The sequence below is a fragment of the Symphodus melops genome (genome assembly GCF_947650265.1).
Source record: "Symphodus melops genome assembly, chromosome: 8".
NCBI classification, from domain to species: Eukaryota; Metazoa; Chordata; class Actinopteri; order Labriformes; family Labridae; genus Symphodus; species Symphodus melops.
This window is the reverse complement of record NC_136698.1, coordinates 12,788,247-12,800,333: the sequence shown is the minus strand read 5'-3', so window position 1 is coordinate 12,800,333 and position 12,087 is coordinate 12,788,247. Positions and strand designations below refer to the sequence as shown.

The window sequence follows — 12,087 nt, the reverse complement described above, 5'->3', positions numbered from 1 at the left end:
ACAACAATGCTGACTGTCATTTCAGATAGCATTGTCTTAAAACATGTTCTTCCTCACTCAATATGCCACCTGGCCTTTGAGCCGCAGTCATCCCCTCCGTGGAACATGACCCAAAACACAAGTATTGTTTGTTCTGCTGTTCAAACAAGCCAGTGACTCATTCACCACAAAAAGGAACGATCAACGAGTAGAATGTGCTTCAAGAGGGATCCATCCATTCTTATTCTTCAGGCATGAATGTCAAACAATAACTCCTCGTAGTGAACAGATTTAATAATGTAATAAATCAGTAAAACAAGATTTATTCAGATTTTCTTTTACAAACATACAGTGGCTCAGTTTGTCCCTTTTTTTTCTCTTTGAGAAAAACACACTAGTTTTACACAAACACTTCTCACAAGTGGGACTTCATCAAAAAAGGGGCGTCCTCAGAGCAGGTACAACAGTTACATTATTCGTCCGTGCCATAGCCTGACATGCAGTGCGTCATGACACGAAGCTCAGTCATTGAACTGTAAAAAACATGAAGGCTGATCAGGAGCAGTCATGTGATCCCAGTGTATACAAGCGTCAACAAAACTGCTTCCACAAAACAAAAAGGCAAACAGGAAAGAGAGAAAAGTACCAGCACGGATTAAAGAACTCTTCAGATAAGTGCAATGCAAATCATTGCAGGTAACAATGATCTGTTACCTGCTGCTGTTATTGTCAAACAGGTCTCACCATTATTCATACAACACAGACAATTTCCTGGCTGTCCACACTGACATGTAAACGTGGAAACGGTGCGCTCACGCCCATTCCTTGGGGTTTCGTAGCACCTCCAGCATGCCGGCCTCCCGGGTACCTTTGGCAGGCTCATGCATGTACTCCCACCTGAGGATGAGAGATGAGTTTGTTACCAGGCAACAACAACAATGAACTGCTGATTGGTGTCATACGGTAGCAGCGGTCTCGCACCGCATCACAGGGCTGTTCCGTTACCTGGCTGTGAGAGGGAGGGACATGAGGATGCTCTCAATTCTGGAGCCAGGAGTGGCCAAGCCGAACTTCACTCCCCTGTCGTACACCAGGTTAAACTCCACGTACCTGCAACAGAAACACACACAGCCGAAGGTACATAACTGACTTTGTTTTCTGTGAGTGCATAGAAATCTTGGGGATCTCGGAGTGATGATGTAAACTATGAATTAACTTAAAAACTGAAATACATGATCCTGATTTATTCACGATGAATGTTGCAGATTGGTGGAAGTCTTCCTGTCTGATGCACGTCAGTGCTGATGAGCTTCTCTGATAAAATCATACATAACAATATCATGAACCTCTGTGGTGCAGATCAGAAACCATTCATGTTATCGTTTGAGCGCGTTTGCTCGCGGACTGAAAATGTCTACACTGAGCTAGAAGACAGCTTAATGTGCTCTCTTGAGCTAAAAAAACTCACACCTCATGAAAGAGACTTACCTGGGGTTTATTCCAGCTTCTTCTTCTCCTCCTATATCTCATAATCAGGCATCCTTTCATCCATAAAGTAGCTTTTAGCTCATTCTCTGTGTTGGTGTCTCACAGTATGTGACTTTAAGACTCTCTGCTGAAGCACAGAGCTCAGCCAGAATTTGCCCCAGCTATAAAATCATATTTGCTCTCTAAGGAGCCTTTTTCATTAATTTACTCTTTATAAGGTGTCAACTCCTCTTTTTAACTTTTATAAAATACATATTTCCAAAGTGTTCAATTTGATTGAACACCCATTAAAGAAGTTAACACGTGGCTGTCTTTATTTGTTCTTGATATGTTTGACAGATTTTTAAAGCAGTAATGGTCCTTCACTCACCTTCCTCGTCGCACCTGCTGCCAGTCCTTCTCTTCGTCAGTGAAGGAGTCATTCAGGTGTTTGTATATGATGGGCAGGTAGCAGGGCACCACAGTGCGAGCGCAGCTCTTGACAAAGCTGAACGCCTCCTCTTGACTTGGAGAGTCCAAGTCGTCGAAGAAGATCCCTCCGATACCCCGAGTCTCTCCTCTGTGCTTGATGTAGAAGTATCTGTCACACCTACACACCACAAGAAAGTCTTATGTCAGGTTATAGAGCACACAGACATGGGACCAACTCAAACAGGTTTGTCAGATGCTCCCAAAAAATAAAATAAAATGCAAAAGTGAATCCAAATACAATAGCCAATAACAATGGGACTTTCTCCCTTTAATATAAAAGAGCTGGACAGGTGTTGTGGTCTTAATTGTTTAAATTGTAGAGATATAACTACGACAAAATAAGTTTATGTTAAACTATTTCCATGTCTCAAGCAACGACCTGTTTCTAAATGGCTAAGAGTAGTTGGCAACATCAGGTGCCATCGATTTGAGGCATCAAAAACTTGATTTTCTGCCTTCTGTTGAATTTTCTATTTTTTTAAGGGATAAGGACACATCATTATGAACATGAATAATTCATTTATCAATTTGAAAACAATTAAAAGAGCTTTACTGTGATTGTCCTGTTTTTGGCAAAATTGCAGCCCTGCTTAGTTTAAAATACATCCAATAATAATGACTGAATTAATCATGTGAAAGCATGTCTTTAGTGACTTTACTATTAGTACATAATTAGCTCATCTTAATTTAGCATAAAGACTGTGTCTAGGTTGAGATGACGAGCACGTCAGATGTCTTTTAAACTTAACTTATTCTTAACGTACAAGCCTAATCAGTCAAAGCACACCCAGAACTCACATCCAGCATGGTCATTCAACAGCTAACGGCACGGCTCAACGGTCCTTCTGTAACTGCAGATTTAAGGCAAAGGCTTTCCCTTATCACTTGATTACAGTGAGGATACACCCATTGTAAGCCGCAGACACATATACCCAGAAATCAGACCCGCAGAATGCTTCCATGCTGATGTACTTATTATATACATTTGAATTAGTACAAACATGTGGATCGTTTACATCGGCAGGACTAGTCTTGGGTGAAACAGTACCATTTCTTAAAGTCGGGGTAGTACTGCGAGTGGTGTTTGTCGCATGCCTCCTTCAGGGTGTTGTGAAAGTGAAACGCATCTTCCTCATTAACATAAACTGGCGTCAGGTCTGTGCCTCCGCCGAACCACCACTGCTTAGAGCCTTGAAGAGAGAGACAAGGGAGATCATTCATTCAAAAGGACTCAATAGTGTCACTGACACCAAGACACAACCGCTTATGTCAAAGTCGCACACTCACCATCCTCCTCTTCGATCTCAAAGTATCTGTAGTTGAAGTGCACTGTGGGGATGTGGGGGTTCTTGGGATGGATGACGGAGCTCACACCCATGGCACAAAACGGCAGCTTACCTGAGAATGAATCGTGCAGGACATACACTTTATCTGTTAACCACACATCGTATCCAAAGCCTTGTTAAGAGCTTACCATCTTTTCCTTTGAGGACCTTTCCTCTGCTCCTCATCTGCTTGGCGGCCTCCTCGGTCAGGTGTCCAAACACCACTGATACATTGACACCTGCCTTCTCAAACACCTTTCCATCTTGCATAACACAGCTGATTCCTCCTCCACCTGTCATACACAAATAAGGTCACAAATTGGACTTTATTTTTTGATGCTCAACATTGGTTTAGTTTGTCCCCTCCTTACCTTCCTTCCTCTGCCACCGGTCAACCTTAAAGGTCCCACCATCCACCTCCTGCAGGGCTTTGCAGAACTCGGCCTGCGTCTCCATGATCAGCATCTCCATCCTCGTACACATTTCCCCTTTCCTCTCCTGCAGTACAGCGGTGTCGGTCACCGGAGGAGACATGAATCCCCGGCATCTCTCCAAAATATTCCCCTCTTCTTGCTCCCTCTCCTCGGTGACTGGGGATACTTTCGTTGCCATTTCAGCACGCTGGAAGTGGCTGGCGTTGGCCAAAACCCCCGCTACTGCCGCTGCTGCCGTCACCGCTGCGGCTCCAGTGAGCGCCAGGACTCCCCGCCTGGTTCTCCCGGCTGCGGTTCTTCCTGCTGCGGTCCCATGGGACATGAACCGCACGCAGGAACCCCTGGAAAACCATCTCGGTCCCGGAAGCAAAGTAGGTGACTGGCCGTGAGCGGAGGACTCTCCTGCTCTAACAAGGCTCTTTAAAGGTGCTAATAAACATCGTCTCGCGGTAGTTTGAGTGGTTTTTTTTACTGAACAAAAGACAATGGTGGCCATTTGTAGAAGTACTCGCTCGTTCCTCGGTGCTTGGCAGCCTTTAGTTGTTACAGTGTACTTACAAACATTATCTTAAGTTGCATCTAGGCGCTATCAGTCATGCGTTAGGAACTTGCACGTAGAGGGGCATGTACTTCCTCGGAACGGACAGAGGCAAGACGGGAAATGTAGTTCTTTGTCATAAATGGATCAGAGCATTTAGGCTACTGTGAACTTCAATACCCACACTGCAGTACACATAGAAAAAAACATGCGTTCAAGGATTTCTTCTGTACGCCGTATTTTATTTTATTTTTTAAATTAATCCAACCCACTTCTTTTTGCCCTCTATGATTTTTACACTGCACTGCATGCTTTTTACGGCCTTGATATACTGCTGATACTCTGGCTTTTTTTTTTTACTGACAGGAGAATAATGATTTGATATTTAATTCATGTCATTTCATTAATTAATATCATATGGTGCAACGAGCCATGAAGACGTTACAATTAAGAAAATGACAGTACTTTAATCGTTACTTTTAAGAATTAAAAAAGTTCTGAGGCGTCCCTGTTCCCACTTTATTGTGTTTTTACGGAGGTTTTATTACTCGGGAGCGAGTTTTGCTGTTTTCTTTGTGCGCATGTGCAAAAAGGAAATCATGTTGTAGGTCACCATGGCGACGGGGCTATTAAACCGTTTAGGGCTGCAGACGGACTAGAAGCTGATTATGCACAAGAGTGTTTCTCCGCACACTCTCAGGTACTATGAGGGCCACTTAAATAGAGTATTCATCACCAAATAACAGGCTGGATGTATTTCTTCTTCAACTTTTAACTCGTCTGGAATCCTACACAAGAACCTGTTGGTGGTGGTGAGTTTACGAGGAACAACTTTGCCTCATTTTTATTCTCATATTTACGTATATACATATTTACGTTATTTGGCGTTAAATTATCATTATATTTCATTGACGAAGTTTTGCCCCGATCATTCCGATAATTTGATTGTTGTTGTTTTGTTTTACAACCATACCTTTAAAAATAAACAGAGTTAGGCCTATTGTCTTTATACAATCGTTCTTGTAACTTTTGAAATATGTGTTGAGCTACAACAGAGATATTGTTACTTTTTAGCAGACAGAACAAATACACATGCAAAGAATAAAGGACAATTTTTTATTTTATTTTGTAATACTGATCTCTAACCAGCAGATGTCAACAAATTTCACAGACACGTGCAGTTTAAATTCATGTTTCCCTGAACATGGATTGATGACATATTTGAAAAGGTCTTGAGGTATCTTCACCTCGAGCTAAACATGTGCGTGTTTTCCTGAGGTTGATACTAGTGGCCATGTGTGAGGGACATCTAAAACGTTTGATTTTGTTTTTCTGAAGATCATAAATATCCCAATTAGTAACAAAGAGGCTTTATCATTGAGTAAACATATGACACTATTTTGGCTTAATGGTAGCAATATCATACTCAGAGCTTACAGACTGATGTAGTTTCTTTTAGGCCCAGTTGCCTGTTTTGTTGTTATTGTTGTTATTGTTTTTGTTGTTGTTTTTTAAATAATGTCTGACTGTTTTTCACTGACCCTCTTCCAGTGAAGATTATGAGTGAGGTGGTTTGCACAAAGACCCAGGAGGAATATGAGGATGACTTTGAGAAGGATCTGGACTGGCTGATCAGTGAAGAAGCCCGGACTGAAGACCAAGTACGTTACACCTCCCTGTTCAAACTGCAGTTTTTATTAACACCATTGGACACTCTGTGTGAAAATGTATTTTGAGTGTACTTTCAAAGTGGGTGCTGCCTGGGTGCCCAAGCTGCTCTGCGAAAGTATGACTGTGAGTAGTGTTGAGTTATCTGACCTAGCACATCTCCCTGTTTGCATGTGAAACCTACTCTACAAGCCTACTCTACTATTCTAACCTAGATGCAATCGACAGTGACATACTTTCACTGTGCCTCGACTGTGTGCATTATTGATAAACATACCTACACACGTCTGTTGTCACACCAGCTATTAACTGATGAGTATTGATGTTGTTAATTCTTTCACTCTCAGACTTAATGAATACACCCCCCCCCCCCCCAAACAGGGTCCTGATTATGAAGACATAGAAGCAGAAATCAACAGAGAATTAGAGGAGGATGAGAAACAGCAAGGGATGAAAAGAAAGAAGAACATTTGCAAGGAGGAGAGGAAAGGAAACAAGACTGAGGACATGGAGGAAGATGAGGAGAGGTGGCCCTCACCTATGGAGCCTTTAGATTATGACTCAGACAGAGACAGTCCAACCAAGTCTGCAGCTGTAGTCCCGCCTCCTCCAGGGATGGATGAGCAGACAGAAGAGGAGAAGAAGTACATACAAGAGAAGATCCAGCAGGCCAACCGGGAGCTACGAGACCAGGAAGCTCCGGATACGACGAGGCAAAGGCGGCTGCATTTCAAGGAGAAGCTGGTGGACCTGGTGGTGCCCCCGCTGCAGTTTGAGAAAGACGGTGGTGAGGTGGAAGGAATAGAGAGCAGCAAGGATAGAATTAACAATTTCGAGGCTGAGACCGAAGTGTCGGGAAAGCTTTCTGAGCTCAAACTGTCCCCCCGAGAAGAAAGCGCAAAATCTGGTGGATCAGGAGGAGGGGAGGGAGTGAGAGAGGGCAGAGTCCTTGTAGAAAAGGATGGAAAGTTTGACCTGGTCAGCCTAAAGGAGGTGGAGAGTCAAGGACTACTCCCTCCAATATCAAACAGTGACCATTTGCTGTCCCCTTCACAAACTGAAAGCTCGAGAAAGATCTCAACGTCCTCATCCTCCCCGCTCCAGTATGGCAGGGATCACCGTCTTGCCCCTCGACCTCCAGCTCAGCCAAGGAACAGGCCGAGCTCAGCTTCCCACAGCCAGAGAGGAGCAGAAAGGAGGAACAGTAGCAGCAAGCGACGAGTGCATTCAGCCACCGGGATGGCCTGCCAGGCCACATACACCCTCTCCCCCCAGCAGAAGGAGCTGCTTCAGAGGATCCAGAAAAGGAACGAGACGCTGGCCAGAGAGGTAAAAAAAAACACCTCAACGTTTCTGAATTGTCAATCAAATATGGTGGATTCATGTCTTAAATGGATGAACATATTTTCCTGTTTCCTTCATCAGACTGAACAAAGAAAGCATGAGGAGGAGGAGCAGAAGAGGCAGGAGAACGAGCTGGCGTTTAAAGCCTGGCTGTTGAGGAAGAGGGATCAGCTTCAGGAGGAGAAAAGGATCCTCAAAGCCAAGGAGATGGAGAGGATGAATAATAAGGTGGGTTTTTTTTATCACAAGGGGAAACAACGACCTTACACAGCACATCTGCAGTAGAGATACAGGTCATGAGTGCAGACAATTATGTTAGTTTACTATTAGTTTAGTGACAAGTCACTTAAAATTCAGCTCTATGCACAAGTTTACCATTACAAAAACAATTTTTGTCATTTTCAAAAGCATAGTATAGTTTCGGTTTAGCTTATGTTTCTAGCATTCAAAAATCTTAAAGGGAGCAGATAATGTCTTATCATTCATTTTGTTATGTATGTATCTGATACAAACAAAATAGTATATTTCATTAACTCTACTCATAGCTATTCATAGTAGCTTGTTTATGTTTTACATCATTCTTCTGTATAAATTTGATAGCGGAAACAAGCATACATCCACAAAGAAGATATCTTTGTTTGTGCAGTGGTCTTCAGAGGAAGTGGATTATGTTCAATATGAGAGCCAATAATATTCAAATCTCCTTTTCATAATATTAAAAGAAAAGCACTGAATTTGTAAGTTATGTTCACAAGTTAGATTATAGTTAGATGGACAGACAGACAGACATATTTTTAGACAGATGGATGGATGGAGGGCTGGAGGAACTGACAGACACAAAACACTAAGTAAAGGCATTTAAAAGGTGGACTGATGAAAATAGCATAGAGGTTTTTTTCCCAGGCGAGATGGACTTTATGTTGGAGAGGAAGCTGAACAAACTACAGAGTTGTTCAGAGGAAGGAGGTTGGGATGTATCGATTTTTTCTCTGATTTTTTTTTTCAGCTCCAATTGGTGACTGGATGTGTTTCTGTGTCCGTCATGCAGAGAGACTCTATTGACCCTGATGAGTCCTTCAGGCTGTGGCTTCAAAGGAAGCACGAGCAGCAGCAGAGAGAGAGACAGCTGCAGGAGATGAAGAAGCTGGAGGAGGACAGTGGTTACCTCTTACGCAGCCGTGAGGAGAGCGAACGTGCCTTTAAAGTGTGAGTTCCCAATTACTTTTTCATTTCGTCATCTTGGGTTCTATTCTTAGGTTCAGAATCCATCCTCGATTATTTTCAACTTCTCAATGCACAATTAATGTTGTCTTCAAATCAGTTAACATTTCCCTAGATGTTGAGGGCTGTTTTTACGCTAACCTGTTATTAGTAAAATTCACTGTAATGCTAGTATGGCAACAGAAACATTTTACACTCTCTGTTTCTCGCCATCCTCAGGTGGCTGAAGCGAAAGCGGGTGGAGAAGCGAGCGGAGCAGCAGGCAGCTCGAGAGCGCTCCCGCAGGTTGGCGCTGGAGGAGCGGCGTGCGCGGCGCATGAGGGACCTACTGTGTACCGTCAATGAGAGCAAGCCATTCAGATTCACTGAACAGCTGGCCTACCGCTACTAAAGCACTGAAGCACCCTCTTATAAATAACGCTGGGTGCTACACAATTGTTGTTGTTGCTTTTTGTTTGTTCATTCTTATTTCTGTGCTGTGTTCACCACACTGACCTCTACTAAGTGTTAACATGTCTGGGTAAAGAATACATCAGTGACAGTACTGAATGAATGGTTTTTACTGTATATACGTTCTGTAGCGCCAGATGCACTTTCCTTTAAACAGAGCTCTACATAAACCTGGAGTACTGTTCATCCTAAGCACAAGAGCTGAACTATGTTACTGTTTGCCTTTTTATCATAGTGTTACATAGGTACTCAAGGTTACATTTGATATGATAACAGGTTTCTTGATGTGCAAGTGGGAAATACAAAAAGATATACCTGGCTGATTTGGAGACTTGAGACAGGCTAAACACAAGTATTTGAATTCTTGTTTGCTACAAAATAAAGACCTATGATGTGTAATTTTATGTTGAACAATGTATCATGAATCAATGACAAGAACATATAGATATGGAATATTGTATTTTTAATTTATAGGCATGTACACATACACTTTTTTGTGCTACAGCATTTCAGAATTAGATCTCAGTGAAACAACAGTGGCCAACCTCATAAAGAAAATAAACTACGTTTCTGGTAAGCAGGTGGAATCGATGTAGTATTAAGAAGAAAAAAAAAGGACCCTTAAATGTGTCTCTCCATTGGATTTACAGTGCAAGACTCGGCCTATCCCCTGTATTATCAACACAAATATAAAGACATATAAGACCGAACAAATATATTTATATTCCTTTAAACAGGAACGATTCAAATCTTTTATGAATAAAAGCTCCTCTTATTAAATGCAGACAGTTATGGCAGCAGCTGTCTATTCATGAAAACAAATAAATAAACACTTATTCTACGTCAGTGAACATTTAAACCAGTTTTGTGCTCCGTGTGCCCAGAAAGGAACTAAAACACCAACAACAACAACAACAACGAGGATGGAGGGAAAGTGGACAAAGTGAACAACAGAAGACATTTTCAGTTTCAGACGGGACACAGAGAGAAGGACAGAGTGCTCGATCATTAAATATTCAGCATATTAGAAAACATCTCTTTCTTTATGTTTTATCAGATACACACGTGAGAAGAACAGTGCACTGTCCACAGTCTGAAGAATTATGACTGGCACTTAAATATGAAACGTTAATGAATAATGTAACATTTTAAGAAACAGAATGTGTAAAAGTTCAATTTCTTATGACATTTATGAATTACTGACCACTGAAACTAAGCTTAATTGTTCTAAATATGTGTATATTTTGAATGAAACTCATTACATTTTCCAGAACAAGAAAAAAAAAAAGTGTTCAAGCACCGTTCTCTTTGGCGTTTTCACAGTTCATTGAGAATACAGATATGAACAGTCTGATATTTAAACAGTCTCTGCTGCCAACTCACCAAATAAAACTCAGCTGGGTTATTTGGTAATCTTTATCTAAAAGAAGCTTTTCCTGGAAAAAAAAAGCAAAGAAACAAAAACTAACTCAAGTACTGAACATGGAGCAAAACATCCACATGGGGCTGACAACACCAAAATAACAATATTATTATTCATCTTGCACTTTTAACCGTACAAAAATAGAAATGTTCTGATCCAAAGCTCAATTCAATAAATAGCGAGAATATATATTTGAATGGAAGGAGTTCTGGTGCGATGTCCTTTGTGTTAAAGTTCGTCTTTAGGGTTGATGTTGAGGCCCTGACCCCACACTGCCTGTGTGTCCAATGCCTGGACAACCTCATCTGCCTGCAGCCTCTCCTACCGCAGCAATAGAAGAAAAAGAACACAACAACAAATACACTAGAGTTAGTAGAAGCACAGGGATGTATACAGGAATAAATAAGAAGGCATTTTTAAACAAATGGTGTTGCCTTCCAAAGGGTAAAGGGGAGGGCCATCATATCCTATGTTGGTTTGTCCATTATCAAGTAAAACCTTCTATCTTTTATTCAATTCAAAAAGAGTTAATTTATTTGAGTGAGGAGAAAAGTGTTGGACCGACTGCAGAACAACAGGATGTTCCCTAGAGCTATGCTGAAAACTCTAAAGCGTTGAACAGTTGTCTCCCTTTACCCCTTTAAAGAATCTGTGAGAAAATGTATCACTATAACTACGGTACTGTCCTTTCAAAGAATAAATCATTTACAACCTGGGAAAGACATGAGAAGTTAAAAAAGGTAAATTTACTGCTACTCTTAACTTGTTTCGTGCGTTTTTACATGATTTTTTCTTGGAATAAGACATTAGTTTACCAGTTCTCTGAAGAGGGGGTCCAGTGTGAACCACAGGGCGACAGCACACCGCTGCCCGCTGGTGACGGCCTTCACACCGTGTGGATTCTCTCCTCCTGAGGAGAAACCCACCATCCTGCCACACTTGGGCTTCACTGATGCCTTAAAAGGAGGAACGAGACACAGCAGGAGCAGAGGTAATGTTAACATTACTTTAATTTGGCTTTCAGAGCAGACACCTGTCATAGTGGAGGGAAAGCCCTATTGTTTCCATGTTCACTTTGTAGTTAAATACGACATATCAGTTATGATACTATTGACCATAGAGACTAAACCTCTGCATCTAAATGTAGGATGGAAAGTTCACACAAGCTCTGAACTGGGATAACAACATTCTATTACTAAAATAAACACCTTGCATTTACTATGTAAGTGTGTAGTAGTGTGGCTGCTCTGTGCAGGCATCAAACCCTTCACCTTGGCATCGTCTTACCGTAACAGTTTTGGCATCCATTTCTGTGAATATGAACTCCCCTCCTTCAAAATCTCCATTGAGATATAACAGTGCACTAAAAATTAAAAAAAGAAAAGAAAAATAGTAAAGCCAACATAAAAAAAGGAAATATGTTTATGTGACTGAGATGCAAAGTATTTCTAACTTTGCAGACACTGGTAGTGTTGTACCTGAAGTCTCTGTAGGTGTAGGCTGGAGGTTCCTTCCAGCACTCGTTGGCCTCGGGGTCGAGCAGGCAGTTGTCAGCGTGGATGGGATGGCTCAGATCGTTTCTGTGATCTTGTTGGCCTGCGAGCCGACAAACAACAGTAAAAAAAAAAACATAAACCCATACAAATACAGCCTTTCAAATATGACATAAAGTTAACGTAGTAAAAATACTTCTCAACATCAAACCAGAAAGATTGATTCATTAAAACCTGATGTTGCAGCACTCTG

At 41.6% G+C, this 12,087-nt stretch overlaps 3 protein-coding genes across 5 annotated transcripts in view; 1 reads left to right on the top strand and 2 right to left on the bottom strand.

Moving 5' to 3' along the window:
* Nucleotides 1–255: 255 nt before the first annotated feature.
* On the bottom strand, nucleotides 256–4,350 carry cpox (coproporphyrinogen oxidase). Its single transcript, XM_079349680.1, has 7 exons — nucleotides 3,635–4,350; nucleotides 3,413–3,556; nucleotides 3,226–3,336; nucleotides 2,987–3,128; nucleotides 1,838–2,056; nucleotides 985–1,089; nucleotides 256–876 (listed from the first exon to the last, which is right to left on the bottom strand). Exons 1-7 carry the CDS (start codon nucleotides 4,191–4,193, stop codon nucleotides 792–794), a joined length of 1,365 nt encoding a protein of 454 aa, XP_079205806.1. The 5' UTR covers nucleotides 4,194–4,350; the 3' UTR covers nucleotides 256–791.
* A 474-nt stretch (nucleotides 4,351–4,824) lies between these two features.
* ccdc181 (coiled-coil domain containing 181) lies at nucleotides 4,825–8,903 on the top strand. 3 transcript variants are annotated; one of them, XM_079350355.1, is made up of 6 exons: nucleotides 4,825–5,047; nucleotides 5,787–5,896; nucleotides 6,285–7,232; nucleotides 7,329–7,475; nucleotides 8,296–8,453; nucleotides 8,688–8,903. In XM_079350355.1, exons 2-6 carry the CDS (start codon nucleotides 5,795–5,797, stop codon nucleotides 8,857–8,859), a joined length of 1,527 nt encoding a protein of 508 aa, XP_079206481.1. In that variant the 5' UTR covers nucleotides 4,825–5,047; nucleotides 5,787–5,794; the 3' UTR covers nucleotides 8,860–8,903. The 3 variants fall into 3 exon arrangements, with proteins under 3 accessions (XP_079206481.1, XP_079206479.1, XP_079206480.1); XM_079350353.1 differs by having other exon boundaries at nucleotides 8,254–8,453; XM_079350354.1 differs by lacking the exon at nucleotides 4,825–5,047 and adding an exon at nucleotides 5,443–5,464 and having other exon boundaries at nucleotides 8,254–8,453.
* A 461-nt stretch (nucleotides 8,904–9,364) lies between these two features.
* p3h2 (prolyl 3-hydroxylase 2) overlaps nucleotides 9,365–12,087 on the bottom strand; it is a 47,411-nt gene continuing 44,688 nt past the window's right edge. Inside the window, exons 12-15 of the mRNA XM_079350352.1 lie at nucleotides 11,820–11,937; nucleotides 11,629–11,704; nucleotides 11,157–11,297; nucleotides 9,365–10,662 (exon numbers count right to left, since the gene is read on the bottom strand). Of these exons, the coding sequence (XP_079206478.1) occupies nucleotides 10,570–10,662; nucleotides 11,157–11,297; nucleotides 11,629–11,704; nucleotides 11,820–11,937 (428 nt within the window). The 3' untranslated portion in view covers nucleotides 9,365–10,569. The remainder of the gene's footprint in view (nucleotides 10,663–11,156; nucleotides 11,298–11,628; nucleotides 11,705–11,819; nucleotides 11,938–12,087) is intronic.

Excerpts from the sequence above, each read along its gene's own strand:
- cpox (XM_079349680.1), bottom strand. The coding sequence starts at position 4,193 with ATGGCCACCATTGTCTTTTGTTCAGTAAAAAAAACCACTCAAACTACC. Across the intron at positions 3,129-3,225 it reads TGAGATCGAAGAGGAGGATG|GCTCTAAGCAGTGGTGGTTC; the intron begins GTGAGTGTGCGA and ends TCTCTCTTCAAG. Across the intron at positions 2,057-2,986 it reads TACCCCGACTTTAAGAAATG|GTGTGACAGATACTTCTACA; the intron begins GTACTGTTTCAC and ends TGTGGTGTGTAG.
- ccdc181 (XM_079350353.1), top strand. The coding sequence starts at position 5,795 with ATGAGTGAGGTGGTTTGCACAAAGACCCAGGAGGAATATGAGGATGAC. Across the intron at positions 5,897-6,284 it reads AAGCCCGGACTGAAGACCAA|GGTCCTGATTATGAAGACAT; the intron begins GTACGTTACACC and ends CCCCCCAAACAG. Across the intron at positions 7,476-8,253 it reads TGGAGAGGATGAATAATAAG|CTCCAATTGGTGACTGGATG; the intron begins GTGGGTTTTTTT and ends TTTTTTTTTCAG.